At 50.3% G+C, this 22,749-nt stretch overlaps 1 protein-coding gene across 1 annotated transcript; it reads left to right on the forward strand.

The window, feature by feature from the left end:
- The first annotated feature begins 2,610 nt into the window (after nucleotides 1-2,610).
- Nucleotides 2,611-21,273, forward strand: MCM2 (minichromosome maintenance complex component 2). Its single transcript, XM_045023367.1, has 16 exons — nucleotides 2,611-2,737; nucleotides 3,922-4,106; nucleotides 4,903-5,078; nucleotides 7,406-7,669; nucleotides 8,654-8,873; nucleotides 9,257-9,464; nucleotides 10,203-10,337; nucleotides 10,618-10,809; nucleotides 12,223-12,316; nucleotides 13,026-13,276; nucleotides 14,227-14,353; nucleotides 14,590-14,702; nucleotides 15,622-15,864; nucleotides 16,838-17,020; nucleotides 18,147-18,302; nucleotides 20,166-21,273. Exons 1-16 carry the CDS (start codon nucleotides 2,732-2,734, stop codon nucleotides 20,274-20,276), a joined length of 2,664 nt encoding a protein of 887 aa, XP_044879302.1. The 5' UTR covers nucleotides 2,611-2,731; the 3' UTR covers nucleotides 20,277-21,273.
- The last annotated feature ends 1,476 nt before the right edge of the window (nucleotides 21,274-22,749 follow it).

Raw genomic sequence — 22,749 nt, forward strand, 5'->3', positions numbered from 1 at the left:
ATCCCTGTCAATGGGACCATCATATTGACTGGAGTCTCTGGGCACTGCCACTATACAAGTAATATAATAAGAATTATTAAATAGGATTATATAGTCCAAAGAGTTGCACAATGTCTGCTACTGTCTTCAGATCTTTGTATCTTGCTTTCTGGAAGTATAATTCAATTCTCATTGATTTAATTGAGAGCTATATTGAGCCTGGGGTTGGCAGAGGCTTGGGATACAGTTGAGCCAGCACCCACACCTTTAGAAGTTCCCTGCTGATTTGACGATTTCACACCTTTCTTTGAATCCCTCCATGCACTGACTACTTAAAAAAAAAATTGGCCACAGCAAATATAAGATACTTGTCTTCACTTTCAGGACCTTTGACAACCAATCGCCATCCCCTCCCACCTAACCTTGTCATTCACTATCAAGATATCAACCAGCCTCCATGGCCCACTTGTTAAATTTTCAAACAAGCACTGTCATGCTTTTCCCATGCTGCCTTCACACTTGGGAGGAGCTCCCCATAAACCTCTGCAAAACTAATTCATTATCTTCCTTCAAATTGCTCCTTAAAACTCTCCTCTGCCATGAAGCCTACAAAAAATTGACAATGGTTAGACTGCTGGTGCATTGAGGGCACTGCCTACCATGCTGACCCATACTGCCGCATTATTTTATACACACACACACACACACGCCCCTCTCTGGCTTAAGTCTTAATAAATACTGTCTAGAATCAATAAGTATTGAGTTCTCCACACCTCTGCGCCTAGATCTGCGGCTTACATAGGTGCACACTCAAAGGTGTGACACTGTGCTACCTCTTCATCTTTCCAACATTGTCATCACCATTTTCATTTTGCTTCCTGGGTTTCCTAATGGGAATATAGGCATTGTTATTAACAATAACAATAGTGTTTTCATCCATAAATCTCAAAGCATTTTACAATATCAAGTGAGACAACAGCTACTTGCCTGAGAGGATAAGAAATTTAGAAGCCTTTGTATAACCTTGTTAGCTTCTGGTGGACCCCTGGCAGAGCTGTCACTATGGTATCTCCAATTGTTCCAATTCACTCTACTTTGGTTCTAGGAAATCTCATTTTATTGGAATATTTTAGCGCTGGTGGAAGGTGCTGACTTGATGACCCTGGAGACTGTAGCCCTATATCCACAAGACAGGGACAGCAAGAGCTGCAGCAGGGCAAGCTTCGCTCTCACCAACCCATGTGCCTCATCCTTGCCTTGGATAGGGGAGTTCAGTCTCCTTGGCTCATTCAATCCTTGCCATCTGCTGGGACTGCCAAAAATGGAGGTCAGTTAGTGCAATCCTGGTGGTGGTGGATTTTGTTATTTTGTTGGTCACCATTCCACTAGGACAATGGTTCTCAAACTTTTGTACTGGTGACGCCTTTCACAGAGCAAGCCTCCGAGTGCGACCCCCCCCTTATAAATTAAAAACACTTTTAAATATATTTAACACCACATAAATGCTGGAGGCAAAGCGGGATTTGGGGTGGAGGCTGACAGCTCGCGACCCCCCCATGTAATAACCTCGCAACCCCCTGAGGGGTCCTGATCCTCAGTTTGAGAATCCCTGCACTAGGATTTAGGGTACGTCTTCACTACCCGCCGGATCGGCGGGTAGCAATCAATTTCTCGGAGTTCGATATATCGCGTCTCATCTAGACACGATATATCGAACCCCGAACGCGCTCCCGTCGACTCCGGAACTCCACCGGAGCGAGTGGCGGTAGCGGAGTGGACGGGGGAGCCGCGGACGTCGATCCCGCGCCGTGAGGACGGGTAAGTAATTCGAGCTAAGGTACTTCGACTTCAGCTACGCTATTCACGTAGCTGAAGTTGCGTACCTTAGATCGACCCCCCCCCTAGTGTAGACCAGGCCTTAGACTGATTTCACAAAACTCATTTCACTCAAGCCACCAGGCAGTTATCATATGGTAAAAAACAGCCTTTAGCTGGATTCAGACCAGCAGATGGGTGTGAAGAGTTCCTTACCCTTCTCAATCCCATGGAACTTCCCAATACACATTCTCACCTAGGGGCGGACGAGCCTGGATCCAAACACTTGGGCCATCTCAAAACTAGCCACTGATTTTAGCTGCCCAATCTGAGCCACCTAAGGGCCTGATTTTCAGAGGTGCTGAGCACCCGCAGCGCCCGTGGATTTTATTAGGTCATCTCTGAAAATCAGGCACAATGTGTCTGAAGTTGGGTACTTGTAAAAACTTGTTGGGTGCTTGTGGACACTTGTAAAAGTGCGGGCATCGGTGTGTCTCCTTGGGAAATGCCACTTGCTTACCCCATCCAGCTGTCATGTGCCTGGAATAAGGTGTCACCTTGTGGCGAGACCAACGCACTACAACATTAAGTTCCCCTGATCTCGCATTATCTTGTTTATTCATCACTCCCAGAGCAAAAAAAAACCCACACTGGCCATCTGGTCACCCTACACTTAGCACCCAGCTCCTCCCAGTCCCCCTAGCTCCTCCCACCCTGACCAGCCCAACCCCCCTTCCCTTCCCAGTCCCCCCACCCCATCTTCTTGCACCCAGCCCCTTGGCGCCCTGACTCCTTCCCGAATCCCGCCTACGACAGTTCGATGAATATTCATGAGCGACTCGTTAATTATTCATGAGGTTTCGCGGGCTTTTGCCGACCACGTGGAGTCGTTTTTTCGCGCGCGGGATTCGGGTCGGGAGAGGAAGCTGCAGCGGGGATGGCGGTGAGCGGCGGGGCCCGGCTGGGGATGACCGCTGGGGAGCTGGTGTCTGGATAGGGGTGACTCCCGGGGCCTTGAAATCCCCCCCGGTGCCCTGGGCTCTGCATGGCGGAGGGGGCTCCTGGGCACGGAACCCCTCCCCCCCCCGGTGCCCTGGGCTCTGCATGGCGGAGGGGACCCCTGGGCACGGACCCCCCGGTGCCCTGGGTTCTACATAGCAGGGGGGACCCCTGGGCCCGGAACCCCTCCCCCACCGGTGCCCTGGGCTCTGCATGGCGGAGGGGACCCCTGGGCCCGGAAACCCTCCCCCACCTGGTGCCCCGGGCTCTGCATGGGGGAGGGGGCCCTGGGCCCGGAACCCTTCCCCCACCGGTGCCCTGGGCTCTGCATGGGGGAGGGGACCCCTGGGCACGGACCCCCCCCGGTGCCCTGGGCTCTGCATGGGGGAGGGGACCCCTGGGCACGGACCCCCCGGTGCCCTGGGTTCTACATAGCAGGGGGGACCCCTGGGCCCGGAACCCCTCCCCCACCGGTGCCCTGGGCTCTGCATGGGGGAGGGGACCCCTGGGCACGGACCCCCCACCCGGTGCCCTGCGTTCTACATAGCAGGGGGGACCCCTGGGCCCGGAACCCCTCCCCCACCGGTGCCCTGGGCTTTGCATGGGGGAGGGGACCCCTGGGCACGGACCCCCCCAGTGCCCTGGGCTTTGTATAGCAGGGGGGACCCCTGGGCACGGAACACCCCCCCCCCGGTGCCCTGGGCTGTGCATAGCAGAGGGGGGCCCCTGGGCAAGGAACCCCCCTATCTCTCCCAGTGCCCTGGGCTCTGCATGGTGGAGGGGGCCCTGGGGCACAGAACTCCTTCCTGGGTGCCCTGGGCTCTGCATGGGGGAGAAGGCCCCTAAAGGTGGTGTGTCTCTGTTGTCACACACACACGTGATCTGCCCAATGGGTAATTTGAAGATTATTTTAACTCTTTCCCCTGCGGGAGATGGTCTGTCCCTTCCCAGATCGGTTCTGGCACTATGGGGCCTGTTGAGAGGGTAAACCAATGGGACATTAAGCATCCCTTCCACCTTACCTAGTTCTGTGGCCCCTGCACTGGGGAGAGAGGGGAGACCTGTGCATGCTCTATAGGACAGTCTCTTCTTCTGCCAGCCTCTAACATGACTCTGCCTTTCCTGTAGGATTCCTCCGAGTCCCAGAACGTGGCCACCAGTCCTGCCCGTAGCTCTCGGCGAGATGCCTTCACTTCCAGCCCGGGCAGAGACCTGCCTCCTTTTGAGGATGAGTCAGAGGGGCTGCTGGGGACCGAGGGGCTCCCCGAAGAGGAGGAGGATGGGGAAGAGCTGATTGGGGATGGGATGGAAAGGTAGGGAGCGTGCAGCAGTCAGGTGATGATGTGAGAAGCCTCCTGGGGTTGTTCTGTGCAGGCAGCGCCTTGGCAAAGGGGGCAGTATGTTTGCCTTTCACCTCTGGACACAGGTTCAGATTCTTCTCAGGGGCATTAGGGAGAGAACTCATTGTCTTTAGCCTGGTCCTCGTTTGTGCACCCTTCAGAATAGCCCTTTGTAGTTCAGCACGTTCGAACTATGCAGGTGTTTCTAAAGGCATCATCAGCGCCCTGGGATGTGTCTGCTAAAGAGAAGCTTGGGATGGGAACATCAGATGGGCTGCATAGCACTGGTGAGGGGTATGGGCAGGCACCCAAGGCTAGGATAGCAGGGGAGTGAGGAGCGTTGGGTGAGCTGTGTGGGGGGTGAACTTGTACAGTTCCTGCCTGGACTGTGTCTAGTTCAGATCCGCACTAGCCCCTCACGCAGGGGAGCATGAAACTCACAGCCCTACTTCTTAAGCAAAACTGTTCATTCTACAAGTATTGGAACCTTTGCAACTGGATTTAAAAAGAAACATCATCTACCCCATGTCCAATAACAAACCAGGGAGCAGTGTGGTACAGACACTGTTAGTCTGGGTTTGCATATTGGTGTTCACTACCATAGTACTGGAGTGTCTCGTCTGCCATTGGTAATGTGGAATTGTAAAATTCCTCTCTGTTTTGGTGGCTCCTTCTGACGCCACCTTGCCCCAAACAGTAAAGCGGCTGGAAAAACACTGTAATTTGGGTGAAGCGCAAAGCTGATTAAGCTAGCTCTGTGTGTGTGTAGGGACTACCGCCCGATTCCCGAGCTGGATGTCTATGAACCTGAGGGCCTGGCCTTGGATGATGAAGATGTGGAGGAACTGACTGCCAGCCAGAGGGAGGCAGCGGAACAGGCAATGAGGCAGAGAGACCGTGAGCTGGACCGTGGCCTGGGCCGCATGAGGAGGGGGCTGCTCTACGGTACGTGTCAATGAGATTTTACACGTGATTGTTTGTAACCTGCCCTTTCGGGAGAAGCTAGTCTCTCCCCCACTGCATAGAGTTATTTGCTCAGCCTGAATAGCCTGACCACTGTAGGAGCTCCACAGCTTGCTGAATAGCTAGGTGTTGAGGGGCCTGTGCAGCAGTGGGCTCACCTGAATTTCCCCCATACACAGTCCCTTTGTGGTGGGCACTGCGGGAGCTCTGGCAGTAGCGATATTAGCCCGGTGCACTTGATGTGGCTGCTGCTGAGCCATGGCTCTCAGGTCCACATCAGGATTTGGGCTCATGCCTGGTAAGTGCTAGGCAGACTGCTGCACTCCTGTTTATGGAGACTTCAAACCAAGCAGTGAACCATCTCTGATGGGCTGTCCCCTGGTCCCTTTAGAGGAAGGATAATTATTAACCCTGATGCCCAGTCCAGTCCCCCTTCTCTCTCTCTGGACACAGGTTCTGATGTCAACCTCTCTGTACAGTTTTTGGGGTCCACATGGGGCTCTTGCTTTTGCCTCCATAATCTCTGAAAAGCCAGTGTCTAAACCATATCTCTGTAACTTGCTTGCTTGGGGGCTGCTGTAGACCAGAGCTTGGCTTGGCATGGGGAATAAAGACAACCTGGTGAATTGCAGACAGACCATCAGTCATCTTAACTTCAGTACCTGGAAAGATAATGGAGCAAATAATTAAGCAATCAATTTGCAAACACCTAGAAGATAGCAAGTTGATAAGTAATTGCATGGATTTGTCAAGAACAAATTGTGTCAAACCAACCTAATAGCTTTCTTTGACAAGGTAACAAGCCTTGTGGCTGCGGGGAAGGGGTAGACGTGGTATATCTTCACTTTAGTGAGGCTTTTGATACTATCTTGTGTGACTTTCTCATAAACAAACTAGGAAAATGCAATCTACGTGGAGCTACTATAAGGTTGATGCATAACTGGTTGGAAAACTGTTCCCAGAGAGTAGTTCTCCGGTTCACAGTCAAGCTGGAAGGGCATATCAAGTGGGGTCCTGCAGGGATCAGTTCTGGGTCTGGTTCTGTTCAATATCTTTATCAATGACTTAGATAATGGCATAGAGAGTATGCTTATAAAGTTTGCGGATGATACCAAACTAGGAAGGGTTGCAAGTGCTTCTGAGGATAGGATTAAAATTCAAAATGATCTAGACAAACTGGAGAAATGATCTGAAGTAAATAGGATGAAATTCAATAAGGACAAATCCAAAGTACTCAGTGTAGGAAGGAATAATCAGTTGCACACATACAAAAAATGGGAAATGACTGCCCAGGAAGGAGTACCACAGAAGAGATCTGGGGGTTATAGTGTTTCACAAGCTCAATTTGAGTAAACAGTGTAACATTGTTGCATTCTGGGATGTATTAGCAGAAGTGTTGTAAGCAAGACAGGAGAAGTAATTCTTCTGCCCTACTCCGCTCTGATCAGGCCTCAACTGGAGTTCTGTGTCCAGTTCTGGGTGCCACATTTCGGGAAAGATGTGGACGAATTGGCTAGAATCTAGAGAAGAGCAACAAAAATGAGTAAAGGTCTAAAAAACAGGACCTATGATGGAAGATTTTAAAAATTGGGCTAGTTTAGTCTGGAGAAGAGAAGACTGAGGGGGGACATGATAACAGTTTTCAAGTACATAAAAGATTGTTACAAAGAGGAGGGAGAAGAATTGTTCTCTCTAACTTCTGAGAATAGGACAAGAAGCAATGGGCTTAAATTTCATCAAGGGCAGTTTAGGTTGGATATTAGGAAAAACTTCCTAACAGTCAGGGTGGTTAAGCACTGGAATAAATTGCCTAGGAAGACTGTAGAATCTCTGTCATTGGAGATTTTTAAGAGCAGGTTAGACAAACACCTGTCAGGGGTGGTCTAGATCAGGGTAATCTGCTGGCGGGCCGTGTGACAGTTTGTTTACATTGACTATCCGCAGGCACGGCCGCCCACAGCTCCTGGTGGCCACGGTTCACCATTCCCGACCAATGGGAGCTGCGGCGGTGGCTGACAGGCTGCGGGTTGCCCACCACCGGTCGAGATAATACTTAGTCCTGCCTTGAGTGCAGGGGACTGGGAAGACCTTTTGGGGCCCCTTTTAGTTCTACAATTCTGTGATTCTGTGGTGGTAGAATAGAGCTTAGTTTGGTCTGGCTATGTGTTGGGAACTTCTGACCATGCTTGCAAAGACATTATGGTCCGTTCCTTTTATTTGGGGCAGGGAGGTATAGAGAGCAGGAATGTCAGCCCTGAGTGACGAGCAGGAATGTCAGCCCTGAGTGATGCCTCTCTTTAAATTTTCAGATAGTGATGATGAAGATGAAGATCGTCCTTCCCGGAAGAGGCGGTTGGCGGAACGGGCTGCAGATGGGGCAGAGGAGGAGGATGAAGACATGATTGAGAGCATTGAGAATCTGGAAGACATGAAGGGACATTCAGTAAGGGAGTGGGTGTCTATGGCGGCTCCCCGGCTTGAGATCTACCACCGCTTCAAGAACTTCCTGAAGACCCATGTGGATGACCATGGGCACAATGTGTTCAAGGAGAGGATCAGTGACATGTGCAAAGGTACGGCTGACTGGGGGGCAGATGGGAATGGCAGATGAGCAGACCCACCTGGATGGTTTTCTTTTTCAGTGGAACACACTTTGGGGTGTCTGATATGGTGTTTCCCCCTTCCTTCTTGGCTGTGGCACTCTACAGCTGTCTGTTCCATATGTCCTCTTCCTCTCCTGTCTACCCCAAATGCTGAATCAGCTTTTTATGGGGCTTTATTGCTTTTGATGGAGCTGGATGAATAACACAGAACTTTGCTGCAAACTTTCCTCTGACTTCTTAATTCATGCCCCTTTTGCATTCACTTTCTATTGTGCAGCTGATTTCTGCCAGCAGGAAGTGCTGCATAGGAGTGAAGATGGGAAGCTTACAGGCCCTGATACAAGATGAAGAGGAATTTTATATTTGTTTCTTGGCATCATTTGCACTTAACCAGATCGTTCACACAGGGAACAGAAACAGTGCCATATGACTTAGGAGACCAGCCTCATCTCAGCAGTGCAGCCTAGAATTTGTAGTAGCGAGCCACAAATGCTGGCGACTGATTTTGAAGAAGAAGAATAGTTGGCCAATAGAAAAGGCAAAATTCATTGAATCTGTTAAGAATGGTTCATGTAGCTGTAGGTGTTGTTAGTTTAACCCCATTGTGCTAGGTGATGTACAAACACAGGGAAAAAGCAAAATATCAGTCCCTGCCCCACAGAGCTTACATGAGACACAGATTTTTGGGGTCCGTCATCTAGCACAACATCCCAGGGGCCTAGTAGTCACTGATTTTAGCTTTTTGGAGGTGCTTGGTGACCCCCAGGTGTTGTGGCAAGGCCATTCAGTCTTGAAAACATTGCACTGGGCTTCTGTGCTTTTTGGGAAGCTTCCCTGTTCTTTGTCAACTCAGCGATCAGAAATCTGGTACTGGTGAGGAGAGAGGCAGTAGAACATTGGCTAGAGGAGAACACTGACTACAGATGAAATCCACCCAACTTGTTCCCTCTACAGAGAACAGAGAGAGCCTGGTGGTGAACTATGAAGATCTGGCTGCCCGGGAGCATGTCCTTGCCTACTTCTTGCCAGAGGCCCCGGCTGAAATGCTGAAAATCTTCGACGAAGCAGCCAAGGAAGTGGTGCTGGCCATGTACCCCAAATATGACCGGATTGCTCAGGAGATCCATGTCCGTATCTCGCATCTGCCTCTGGTGGAAGAGCTGCGGTCGCTCAGGTAGGCAGTGGAGTTGGTATTGATGATGGCCGGTCCTGTGAGGGCCTTTGGACCATGTGTTTGGGATGGTCAGGCTTGCTGGAGTTACAGTGACTAAAGTTCTGTGTGAGAAAATAGGAACTCTGGGCTATGCTGGGGGAAGGATGGCAACAGATCCAGCCTGTCCCAGTAGGATGATGGGCTCTGTGGGTTATTAAAGTAACCCAGTTGCACAAGGATAACGTTTCTGATGCCCCAAAAGATAAACCACAAACCTGTGAGAATAGGCTCACTGATCAGTGTTCCCCATTGGGTAGCATACCAGCTGTGCCTGCTGCAAGGAGGCTGTGGCAGGTCCTTCTGCCTTCTCTGGAGCCTGCCAATGTCTTCCCTTCTCTCTTTAGGCAGCTGCACTTGAACCAGCTGATCCGAACCAGCGGCGTAGTGACGAGCTGCACAGGGGTCCTGCCTCAGCTCAGCATGGTCAAGTACAACTGTAGCAAGTGCAGCTTCATCCTGGGGCCCTTCTTCCAGTCCCAGAACCAGGAAGTGAAGCCCGGTTCCTGCCCAGAGTGTCAGTCGGTTGGCCCCTTTGAAATCAACATGGAAGAGGTAAAATTTAAACCCTTTATACAGTGTTCACACATCTCCTGCAGTGGCACCTTCTTTCCACCTCTGTCCAATGAGGAACTGGATTGATGACAGGTCTGATCCCTGCATCTAGATCCAGTTGTCTCTGGGCCTGAGAGTCCTTATCTGTTTGGCCGGTGTAAGGGCATGTCTGATACCATGTTGATCCCTGTGCTATGTAGATACCTGGAGGAGCTGCAGGGTTGCAAACACCGAGCCTTCCAAACCACCCTCCTCTCCTCATTGTATGGCATGGGGAACTGAGCCACAGAGTCACTGCAAGATAATAGCAGAACTACTAACTCAAAGCTCCTGGCTCCCAGTTGTTGGCCTAGCCACTATACCATGCTCCTCCCTACAAGCTGGGTGTCTTTACCCAAGTGTTTCAACAATGGAGCCCGGAGTTGGCTGGTTAAACACAACTAACCTCTCCCTCATGCAGGTGGGTGCTGGAGAGTGAAATACTTTGGTCAGGGCAACATGGCAGAAGCTTCCGCCACTTCCAGGGCTGTTTATCCAGCGGACGGCCTCTAGCCCTAAAGCTACTTCTAATCAATCCCCAGCCAACCCTGGCCCCCGCTCTTTACTCAGAGCCTAGTAAAGTCTAAACTAACTGCTCCAGCACTCTCCCTGGCCTCTTCTGCAAAGGCCCTTTGAAAAGCACCCGTGCAGACTTTGAGGGCGTCTGACTCACTGTGCAACTCACGTTTGTTATCCCAGACCGTCTACCAGAACTACCAGCGCATCAAAATCCAGGAGAGCCCTGGGAAGGTGGCAGCGGGCAGGCTGCCTCGCTCCAAGGATGCCATTCTCCTTGCTGACTTGGTCGACAGCTGCAAACCAGGGGATGAGATTGTAAGTCCGTTGGGGTGAGCGTGGAGCAGTTAAACTTATTCTCAGCCCTGTGGGAGCATTGTGAGGACCTGGACTGTCACTTCAGTGTGTGTATGTGCGGAGGGGTGATATTGGGGGCTGTCTTAGCTCTGAGACATGTCAGATTGGGCTTGAAAGTCACGTTTCCAGTGTCTTGAGAATGGAGAATTAGTGGGAGGAGGAGACAGTCTTGTGCCATGTAAATTGGTACTTTCCTGCTACCTAGACATTAACCTGCCTTGTCCTTTTCTGTGCCTTCTAGGAGCTAACAGGGATCTATCACAACAACTACGACGGCTCACTGAACACAGCCAATGGATTCCCAGTATTTGCAACAGTGATCATGGCAAATCACATTGCCAAGAAGGACAACAAGGTGGCAGTTGGGGAGCTGACTGATGAGGACATGAAGGTTATCATAGGCCTGTCTAAGGATGAGCAAATTGGGGAGAAAGTGAGTCTGCTTGAAACATTTCTCCTCCTGGCAGCTAGTTGTTTGCATGAGTCCAGTTCAGAGAACAAAGTTAAACTGTGTGATATTACAGTGGGACAGCTCAATTAGAGGGACACCGTCAGCTCAAAAAATCAGCTTCTCTCTGAAAATGTCTTGCCCCCTGTAGTGCAAAGATGGCTGTCAGCGAGAGGGGTGGATGGGACACTTAGTTTGCTTTGTACATTTTTGTCAGCACTTTGTGTAGGGGCAACTTCAGCATTCCTCCTGGATAGTCAATTCCCATCTTGTTTGTACTAGCCTGTCACACCACCACAGGGATAAAATAGGAAAAGGTGACTGGGGAAGCCACCAGACTTGACAGAGAGACTCCACCGGGGCAGTTCTGAAACTAGATTGATGCCAGCTGATGGGTGTCTCCCTGAAGCAGTGGCTGCCTAGTGGAGAGAGCAGAAAGAAGATCTAGCTCCAGTGTTCTGCGTCTCATCTCCTCTGTCTCTCTTGCCTCACTCTCTAAAGGCAAGTGCCTAAAACAAGCATCTTCCCCTTAAAACATTCTGTCCCTGCGCCTTATTCATGGAAGGTTGTGATTTCAGGTTGGCAAAGAATAAGACTGGCTTAAACTGTTCAGTTAGCAACCCTGTAACCTGCCAAGATCTGAGTTGATACACTAAAGGACACGGAGCCAGATTAAGCACCCATAGGGCAGGAAGCATAATGTGGTGGGTTCAGATCCTCTAGCATGGATGAGATTTCGGTCATCTCTATCCTGTCATTAATTACAGAGTCTGATGTTTGTAACTTTACTTCCACTGGGTGGAGCTGATACATCTATAAAGCCAGAGTTTTGAAAATAAAACTTCAGTTCTTTGTCCAAGAAAAAGTAGGTTTGAAATCAGTAGTGACCAATATCCAACATTTTGAAAGAACTTGCCTTAATTGGGCATGCAAAAAAACAATTGCCTGTAATCTAAATACTTGGTCTTGAGCCATTAATCTGCACAGCAGATCACCAATCTTAGTTATTCCTGCTGATAATAGTCAAATATTAATGTATCAGTTAAACAGGCTTCAGTCAGAATTAGGATCTCTAACTCAGAACACAGAGTAACAAATACAGTCTCTTCGCTGTATTTAGTGCGAAGTATGAATGTAGTGGTAATAGCGAATCCTGCACTGGATTGCACATTGTGTCCTGCTCATCAACACCTGGCTATCATAGAACCTTTGAGGTGTATTGGTCGTATTATTGCATTGATGCGATGTTCCTCTCCATATAATAAAGGAATCCTTGATGTCAGCAGGGTGATTTCAAGCACTGATTAGAATAGCTGCATAGCTAATGAGTCTTGCTGCTTGTCATGCTAAATGTTGAATACAATGGGCCACTGAAAACTCCTCTGCTTTTCCTTTCAGATCTTTGCCAGCATTGCTCCATCTATTTATGGGCACGAAGACATCAAGAGAGGCCTGGCCCTTGCCCTGTTTGGTGGTGAACCCAAAAACCCTGGTAAGTGTGTTGTCAATTGTATTCAGTGTGTGATTCCAGACCTGTTTCTACTGGTGCAGTGAAGGAAGTTAGGAATTACCTTTGTGATATGACTTCTGGGTAAGAAGATCAGGAGTAGTAGAGTAAGGGAATTTCTCTGTGAATAGAACTAGACATATGTTCCACTCTACAGGTGTAGAAATACATAGTGAAGACAAGGTCCCGACTCTGAAGAGCTAGAATTTAGGCCCCTAGCATCATGGGTTTAACATACCTCTGCCCCTAGCATTCTGGGTTTAGTGTCCTTGTGCAGGTCTGATGCCTGGGGAATCCTCACTGCTTCCTCCTTGTGTACAAAGGGTCTTATTTCAACTTGGGGGAGAAATGCAACATCGCACACCTACACGTAAAAGAACCAGGTTCCACAAGGGGAGGGCTGAGAGCCCCTGGGCCAATCATATGTACTAGAGCTCGGTGACCCTGGATCTCTTGCAGATCTATTTGGGTGGATTTTTGCACTTGCATAACTCCATTGGTGAGTGAATTGAGAACCCCCAGAAATGTTCACAACTCAAACTCACACTGAAGGTGGTGGCGGGTGGGAGGCGAAGAAGGAGGCAGAAGGAATTGATCTTCCTGGCTTTTGCTCAGGAAGTAGCGTTCTGAGTGCTGATGGACCCACCTGCACATTCCTGGTTTGAGTCCTCTCCTATTTCTGACCTGGCTGTAGGTGGCAAACACAAAGTCCGTGGTGATATCAATGTCTTGCTTTGCGGAGATCCGGGCACAGCCAAATCTCAGTTCCTCAAGTATGTGGAGAAGGTGTCCAGCAGAGCCATCTTCACCACTGGCCAGGGTGCTTCTGCTGTTGGTCTGACTGCCTATGTCCAGAGGCACCCAGTCAGCAGAGAGTGGACCCTGGAGGCAGGGGCGCTGGTGCTGGCAGACAGGGGTGTCTGCTTGATAGATGAGTTTGACAAGGTGAGCACTGACTTCATCTACGCAGTAAGGCAGAGCTAATGGGGTGTGGGTTAGGGGCTCTCTTGGCTGAGGAATTCAGTGGCTCATGACTCCCTCCCCCGCCCCCCCCCCACCAATGTTTTATCTGTTGCTTGTGGGAGAGAATGACCCAGGCTGGTGTGGATGCCCTTTGTTAGGCCCCGGCTAGGCTCACAATGCAGTTCACGTGCGTGTGTGATGTTCAGGGAAGTTATCAAAGTATCCTTCATGCAGTGCCTCCTGCTGAAGCACTTCAGACCTGACCTGGAGGGATGAAGGGAGCTCAGATTGTCTCCCATTCATTCTTTGGTCTCTGGGGCTAACGAGTGCCCATTCTTGTGGTGTGGTGCCAGTGTATTTAGGAACTGCATGGAGACACTGTTTCCCATAGGCCACTGAGACCTCATCAGGTGATGTGAGCTATCACTTGCTACTGCACTGGGACAGATTTTAATGGGTCTCCTAAGAAGAGCAAGTGAAAGTAGGATTTGCCACCAGAGTTGGATAGAGGGGGCTGGCCTGAATCCAAGCCATCAGCTGAGCTCCCCACAGGTCCAGCAGCAGGTAGGTAAGGAGTGAATCTGAGGATCTAAGGGCAGTTTGTAGCAGTGAAGGAAGCAGATGCCTCCTGTCCTTGAAATATCTGTGCCCCCTAATATAGGGTTCATGGATCCACCCTACATCCTCTCCTGCCCAGGGAAATCTTAAAACAAGTTTCTCAGCTCTGTACAACAAGCTCTTGTGAAGTGGGTGGGGACTGGTGATTTTTTTTTTCCTCTTCCTCTCTTCCCGCTGTGACCCTGGCAGCACGCACCTAGTGTAGGCTCATGGAAGTTGGACCATGAGGCCCTGTGTAACATGTTCCTTCACTCTTGGCCTCCTGCAGGACAGTGGGCACCAGTGTATGTTTTAAAGTCTTTGCTTTCTCCTAGATGAACGACCAGGACAGGACCAGCATCCACGAAGCCATGGAGCAGCAAAGCATCTCCATCTCGAAGGCTGGCATAGTCACCTCTCTGCAGGCCCGCTGCACAATTATTGCTGCTGCCAACCCTATAGGTAAGTACTTGGGGAGTCCCTGTCTCAGACCCATGGTATCAGTTTTGCAGTCACCAGAACTGCTGCACTGCCTCTTTATGTACCTCTGGTCACCAGACCCTCTAACTCTGTTACTACATGTGCCATCTGGAGACAGAAACCAAACCCACAGGAACAAGGTTATGATGCTGGATGCAGGGTCTCTTGGGGGGGCACATGAGCTTGTTTGACCATGAGGGACTCCGTCTGTGATGCAGGTGGGCGCTATGACCCGTCGCTGACTTTCTCGGAGAACGTGGATCTGACGGAGCCCATCATCTCTCGATTCGATGTCTTGTGTGTGGTGAGAGACACGGTGGACCCAGTTCAGGTACAAGCCAACTGTGACTCACATCTTATGCGGTGGTGGGGGTGCCACTGCCCATGCTGACAGGGAGCTGGTTAGGTTCTGATGCCTACCATGGTGTGATAGCACTGAAGTGGTGGGAAGGGGGGCATAGGGCAGAGCTACCCCATGCCTTGGTGCTCTTGCCAGGTAAAGTCTCCCAAGCCTCAGCAGGTCGTTGACTACAGGCTGTTTTGGGGGCCCCAACCTCCACCCCTAAGATTTATCTCATTCCAGCCATGTGCCTTTCATCCAATGCCCCTGCCTCTGTCTCCATTTCACCCTGTGGCCAGTCGAGTGGCTAACGCCTTGAATTGGCCATTCAGGGTATGGAGAGAGGATTGCGCCACACCCCTTCCCTTGAGGCAAGAGAGCTTCATCCCCCATTCTCCGCCAAGAAGCCACAACATCTCCCAGCATCATTCAGAGCCTTACTCAAACCTACGTGTCCGTCAGGGCTGTGTACAGCCCCACCCTTCATGCTGTTTCTCCTCCTGAGGCACTTCCCCCTCAGCATAGTGAGGATTTCCACCTTGCCCCAAAAAAAGAATGACATTGCTTCTATAAATGTGATGTGTCCCTTTTTGCGGCACAGTCTCCACCCAGCAACTGGCTGAGATTCCCTTTTGAAACCAGTGCACATGGCTCCAACATGCACTCGTGTCAAATGCCATGAGGCCCCTGCTCCCCTTTTCCAAAGACTGAGTGTGACTCTTCAAGCCTTCGCCAGCCTGTGTGACGGACTGGGAATCAGTCTGGGTCCCCTTGTTTGAGTACAACCATTGGCTGACTGCGCACCTATCCCCAAGCTTCTGTCTGTCTGCAGCACACAGCTGAATGGTTGAATTCAGCTGCAGAAGCAGCAATGGCTCCAGTGCCTGTTACTCCTACCATTGTCCTGCAGGACGAGATGCTAGCCCGGTTTGTCGTGGGAAGCCACATCAAACACCACCCTGGCAGCAAAGACGTAGTGAATGGAGATGCCCAAGAGATTATCCTCCCTAACACCTATGGCGTGGATCCCATTCCCCAAGAGATGCTGAAAAAATACATCATCTATGCCAAGGAGAAGGTCCACCCTAAGCTAAACCAGATGGACCAAGACAAGGTGGCCCGGATGTACAGTGATCTCCGGAAGGAGTCCATGGTGAGTAGACTTAAATAAAGGGCTTTATGGGGAAGTGGGGGGGAACTACCTGGATCAGTAGTGGACTACCCCAAGATCTTCCTACTTGTTCATGTTGTGTCCCTCACCATAGTATCTGGGTATGAAGCTCTGGGTCGCCTTGCCATAAGGGGTGGACTGTGTCCAATGTTGTGGAGACACCTGGTAAATAAGTGGTTCTCCCTCATCTGAATGTAAAGGTATATAGGTTAGTAGTGAGGTTTTGTATGCTATAGGACTAATATGTTCTGCGCCATTATGCGCTCTGGTAGGAATCCATGGAGATATCTTAAATATATTGGCTTTGCTGCTGTGGAATCCCATAATCTCCTGCTGCGTCTTTGGATTTCCTTTGAGGCAGTCACATTCTCCACCTTCAACCCTGGGGGCTGAAGGAAGCGCTATGGCAGTAGGCAAGCTCTGCAGTGCTTTCCCATTGTGACTATGGACTCCTCCCGAGGGATCCTGGATCTTCCTCTTCTCAACTGAATCTGATGGGGCCACAAGGAGTTTCATGGACCTTGAGAAAATGTAGTTTGTCTGGCTTCATCTGTTTGTTTGTTTGGTTTTTTTGTTTTTTTTTTTAATTCCCTACTAAGAATTGAGAGGGCAGGGGGAGATAACCCTTTCCCGCCTCTCATCATAAATAAGCAAACTAAGGGGCAAAAGCACCTTTATAGCTCACCTTTAAGTGAATTAATGGTGTTGTCTGTCTAGACCCATAAGTATCAATTACCTTTCTCCATACTGCACTATGCCTGCCAGTAGGTGGTGCAATTTCCTTGGTTTCTAAAGCTTCTTGGTCATGAAGGTTCATGACCAGTCACCTACAGGAGGTAGCCTTGCATCTCAAGCAGACATGCATGGGCTGAGAAGGACCCGTGTAAAGAGTCTGGTCTGCTATCTCTCATGTTCTGTGTGTCCTTGTAATATTGTCCCTCCCCTCGCTCCATAGGCCACTGGCAGCATCCCCATCACAGTGCGTCACATCGAGTCCATGATCCGCATGGCCGAGGCCCACGCCCGAATTCACCTGCGGGACTATGTGGTGGAGGACGACGTCAACATGGCCATCAGGGTGATGCTGGAGAGCTTCATTGACACTCAGAAGTTCAGCGTCATGAGGAGCATGCGGAAGGTGTGTAGGAAGGGAGGGGCTCATGGGTTGGAGTCACTTAACCAGCTAGATTAAAGCTCCATCTGAACTGATTGGGTTGGAAACCAGTTTGGTTTGGACAGTGGCTAAAACACTGATCTTTACCTTTGACCCCAGTGCGAGCAGGGCCTTAGTGAGCAGCTCCGTGTTACTCTGCAGAACACCAGGCCTTCATATGGGAAGGTACCCTGGGCTGCACCCTGGTCACTCTGGTTTTGACATGCAAGTGTCTATGCTTTTTCTAAGAGCCAAAGATCCTGGCTTTGAATTATACTCTGCTTTTGGCTGGCTGCTCAGCTCAGTTGGCTGAGCTCAAGTTACTGCTTGGGTCTGCGAGACTTCTGGCCGTTTTCTCGGGCTGGGGGCTGTGATCAGCAAGTTTTTAAGCTTGGGGGGCCACTGTGAAATCTGTAGAATTCAGGGCGATATATAGACTATGTTGCTATATAGACCTTTCTCCCAAGGGCGGGTCCTCCCCCAAAAGCCCTGTCTTCCAGCCTACGGGGAGCATCAGGGTTGGTTCCTAAGCCTGTGAGGATATCCTATATCGCAAGATCAGAGAGCATCTGATGGAGGTTCCTCAGCCTGGTTAAAGTAAATATGTTCACCCTTTGGATTCTGTGAATGTCTCCTGAGCCACTAACGTGGCTGGCAAAGGCCTGTGTTCCAAAGGTTAGTCAGAACCCTGAAGGGGAGGGTGTGAAATGGAAATGAATGTTTTTGTTTTTTACTTGACAGCTTAAGCCTCACCGTCCCACGCACTGTGTCTATACTACAAGCGCTACAGCTGCAGCTATGCCCCTGTAGTGTAGCTATTTCCTACACTGCTGGAAGGGGGGTTTCCATCAATGTTCTTAATCCACCTCTCCAAAAGGTATTAAATAGGTCAACCAAAGAATTCTTCCTTCTACCTTGCCCTGTCTACACCAGGGATTAGGTTGACCTAACCCTGGCCCTCGAAGAGAAATTTTTCACAGCCCTGATGGATGTAGCTAAGTCGATCTAGTTGTTAAGTGTAGACGAGCTATTACACTTGTGTCCTGCGTGCAGGTCATAGGTTGTGTGGCCCTCTGACTCTAACCCTCTTGGCTCTTCCTTTGCTTCCCAGACCTTTTCCCGTTACCTGGCTTTCAGACGAGACAACAACGAGCTCTTGCTGTTTATTCTGAAACAGCTTGTGGCAGAACAGGTGATGTATCAGAGGAACCGCTACGGGGCCCAGCAAGACACCATTGAGGTGCCAGAGAAAGACCTGGTGGATAAGGTATGGGATAGGTTCTGTGCACTGCACTCTGCCAGTGGGGACTGACTGCACCCTGCCCCTCCCCTCTCCTCCTCCCTGCCCCTGGATCCTTGGGCTCCCCTTTAACCTTCAGTGCTAATAGTCCAGAGTTCTCCTTGCTCTATGTAAAAGGAGATGCTTGTGATACCAGAGAGGAGCAAGAAACCAGCTGTTCCAGCCCTAGCAGACTGTGAGTTGGGATGGCTATTTTGAAGAGTCTTCTCTAGGGTACTCTGTTACCACTGTCAATCTGCCAGAGGGTCATAGGTACCTTTAAAGGGACACTGTCAGACTAATAATGTTTTTGAAAACCTCCTTGCCTGAGTTGCTGCACCAGAAGAATGTGGCATTAGACATACCATATATACTCGATCGTAAGCCGGTTCGTTTATAAGCCGACCCGCCCAAGATGAATAAGTAAAAATGTTGTTATAACCCATTCATAAGCCGACCCTGTAATTCAGGAGTCGGCAAACTTTGGTTCCTGGGCCATCAGGATAAGCCACTGGTGGGCCGAGATGGTTTGTTTACCTCGAGCGTAAGCGAAGTGTCCCGGTACGCTAGCTGCTTACCCTGACGGGCCGGGACAGCAACTGGTGGGGAAATTTTTTGGGGGGGGAGAAGCTGGGAGTTAGGGGAGTAACTCCTGTGACCACCCCACACATGGCCCCACCCCTAGCCTAGGACCCCCACACTCTCCCCATCCCATCCCTTCCCACCTTATCTGGGGAGGGCCAGGGGAGGATGTTTCTGACCTGGCTGGAGCTACTCCGGCAGGCCGTGTGGTGCGGCCGCAGCCTGCCAGCTTCGGAGGCTGGGGGAGAGCAGCCTGGCCAGAAACAAAGAGACTCTGGCCCTGCCTCTTCCCTTCTGTCTCTGCTGGCTGTGCTGCCTCTCCTTGCTCCCTCTGTTGGGGGGAGGGGCTGTGTCCCACCTCTCTCTCTCTATACCCATTCATAAGCCAACCCCCTTCTCTGGTGCGTCCCTTTTTTACTAAAAAAAATTTGGCTTACGAACAAGTATATACGGTAAGCCATTTTAAATGAAGTCTAGCTTTCAGTCTGTCTCTTGCCTCTTTGCTTTTCTCCCATCCGGGTAATAGAATAATGGCTTTCACTTATTCCTAATCAGTTTTGTTTTCTGGTTCTTCTGCGCTAGTCTAGTGCTGCAGTGTTTGGACAGCAGAGCCCAGGGAGTGGCTGGTGTTTGCCCCATGGAGTTTAGTCTGATTGGACAATGAGCTGTCAGGATGGGAAAAGCAAGTGATTATACAAGAAGTGATCAGTTAAGATCATACCTACTCCACCGCCCCAGTCACTGAGAGTTTTTGGCTTCCCCATCTGCCTATAAGCTTTTTTTAACCAAACTGAACTGTTGGCCCTCACGGGGGAGGTCTCTGAACTGTGCATGGCACCAGTAGAGTATCAAATTTCCCATTCCTTCCTTCTTTACTTCTTGGTCCCTGTCCTGGAATGTGCCTAATAACTGTACCTCTTTCAAATGTCAGGGCCACCAGAGTGGTTTGTGAATTGAGCCCCTCTTCTTAGAGAAGGCTCTTGTGCAGATCAGAAATCCTAGTGTAACTCAGTGCATGCTGCATATGATGGGTCTCAGCTTTCTCTAGTTATGGTTGCATTTTAGATCCAATGGAAGTAAAGGACAGGCAGAAAGCAGGCAGATGCTGAGCTAGCATCTTCCATGCAGCTCTCCTCAGTCCTGACCTGCTGCAAGCCTGGGCCTTTGCTGAGCAGAGACTGCTCATTTTCATGAATGGTGTGAGCCCTCTGCAGTGGAAAGTCTTTTCTGAAATGAACATTAACGCCTCCCTCTGTTCTCTTCTCCCAGGCTCGCCAGATCAACATTCACACCCTCTCTGCCTTCTACGACAGCGAGCTGTTCAAGATGAACAAGTTCAGCCGTGATGTGAAACGGAAGGTGATTCTCCAGCAGTTCTAAGGGCAGCGGCAGAGCCTGCCTTGTGTGCAAGGGAGAGGAGAAGTTGGCATGTGTCCCACCCAGGAATGCAACCGGAAATAGGAGAACCGGAGCACTCAGCCATTCCCTTGCTTGCTTTGTGCCTTATGGATTAAGGGAGTGCCTTAGGGGTGCTGAGCTGCCGAAGGACTTGTAAATAGAGTTAACTAGGTAAAGGCCCAGCTAAGTCTGTTTGTTAGCAGCTTTGGTAACTCTTGTCTCTTAGCTGAACCTGATAGGTGAGCATTGCTGGTTGTGACATGGGCTGGATGTTTTACACCCTCCCCACTTCCTCCATGCTGAGCTCCGGCTTGAGGTTCCCCGTGACGGCACGGCTGGAGCAGTACCAGCAGAAGGGCATTCCTTCACTGGCAGATATGTTCCAATGAGATCACCATAGCCGTCAGCCTCCTGTTTCTGGTTACTGCCTAATGGAGGGGCTTGGCAAGACTTTAACATGGCACATAGAACACGAACGCTTCAAATATTAGAGCTGTTTAAGTGTTTATTGGCAAAGGAGGGGGCCGGTATTGCATCTGTCTTGCACTGGGGCAGTGTTCAGAGTCCTTAGTGGGTTGTTAAATGCCTTGGTGGGTGGAACATTCTGCCCTAGGTAGGGGTACAGGTCAGAACCAGAACAAGCATCAGAACCTAAGCTATATTGTGGGCTTAGGAATGAAGCATCACGCCTCCCCTTCCCCCGCCAGTCCTAAAGCAACCCAGCTTGTACAGGACGCTGGCTAGCTGGTGAGCCTGTCTTCAGTGCAAAGTGTTTCAGTGTCCTTAAGGGCAAAGTCAATTGAGATGCCACAGATGTGAGAGCTGTGGTGGCAAGAACCTCAGCAGGACAAGATGCAGGAAGAAATCTGTTGAGGGACGGATGGTCTGAACACGTTCCTGTGTCACACCTGCTTTTTGTATATTCGACTGCGAGTCTTTTGCTCTTTTACTGTGTGTTTGAATACATGTGTTTTGAATATGCCTGTGTTCGTATTCCTCTGGAAATTTCCACCACTGCAGTAAGGAAGTATAAGCATGACTGAGCAGCTTGCCTGCTCTTATCCTTTATCTTGCTAAGTGTCTGTTCCACCATTCAAAATGGAGGCTCACAGCGAGAGGGAGGAGCCATTTTTATCTCCTGGGGTTTGATATCCTGGCCCTGTTTCTGTACTTCTTGCACTTACCAGGTAACTGTCACTGTGAGGAGGAGTGGGAATGGACTGGGCACCTGTTGAAGCGCTGAGGACGGGTGGGTGGGGAACAGACTGGGCACGCAGTAGTTTTCTCTAGGCTATTCAGCATTTCCTCACCGTGATGGGACAATAGGGGACTGCCGCACAGGGCAAGGAGAATGATCGACGCTCTACCATTTCTGCCCGAGGCCAGTAGTGGCTGGGCCTTTGAATGATACCTGGGTCTGTGGACTTTTTCTGGTTCCTATAGAGTGTGTGGGTCTGAAGGCCACGCCCAACTACTGTTCTGAACCGCTCAACCCCCTGTTGTGTTCCACTGGCTCTCCGTAGGCTCCTGCCTCTCCTGTGAACAGCACTGTGACCATGGCTTTAAACTGCAGCCCAGTAACCCCAGTTCCCTTCCTCTTTAACATACAGCCTCCATGTCAATCTGCAGGCTTGGCTGAGGGGCTGCTACTTACATTTCACTGCAGCACAGCCCTAGACCATGTCCAAGAGCAGTTCAGCTATTTGGCTTTAAGTGCAATTTGCCTGGCTGGTGTAGAACAGCCTCAAACCTGGGTTTAGACTGCCCCCACCTACTCTAGAACGTGTTGTGGAAATGACTGTACCTGCCATGTGGGGTCCAGGCAAACTCCTTAGTGTTCAGGTGCCTTTCACAGAACTTGTCTGCAGTTACTGGCGGTGTTGGCTCCCTCCCCATAGGTTACATCCCCACACAGCTTGGGTATAACTCTTGGCAGCAGGGCAGCTAACAGTGATCTAGATTAGCACATGACTCTTGTCCCATAAGGTTCAGCACACTGCCTTTGTGCAGTGTAAAGTAGACTCCTACCTGGGATTAGTATAACTGGCTTGACTTTCCCCTGGGGCTCTGTGTGGCAGGGCTTCCTATTGCGGCTTATGGGCATGTCTTGCTGGTCCCCTCTCTCTTGCTGGGGGATTTTTGCCTCCAGAATGTACTGATATAAATATGATTAACTAGTACACTAGGTGTGGATGTGCCCATGTGGTTGTCATGGCAGAGCTGGGGTGTGGATACAACCTATAAATTGTAACCAGCTGGGGTGATCTGAGCTTGAAGCCCGTCTCATAATTGTGGTTAAAGGCGGAAACCTGGACAGAACCTTTTTAGCATGAACAGCGTCCCAGTAGCACCTGAAGCTTGTTCTGATTTTTAGTGTACAGGGCTTTGAACTCCTCACCTGCTACTGCCTGAGGTGGTGGGGAAGGCGTAGTGAGGGACAAATGGCCGGGGAGAG

The sequence above is a fragment of the Mauremys mutica genome, chromosome 7 (assembly GCF_020497125.1).
Source record: "Mauremys mutica isolate MM-2020 ecotype Southern chromosome 7, ASM2049712v1, whole genome shotgun sequence".
Taxonomy (NCBI): domain Eukaryota; kingdom Metazoa; phylum Chordata; order Testudines; family Geoemydidae; genus Mauremys; species Mauremys mutica.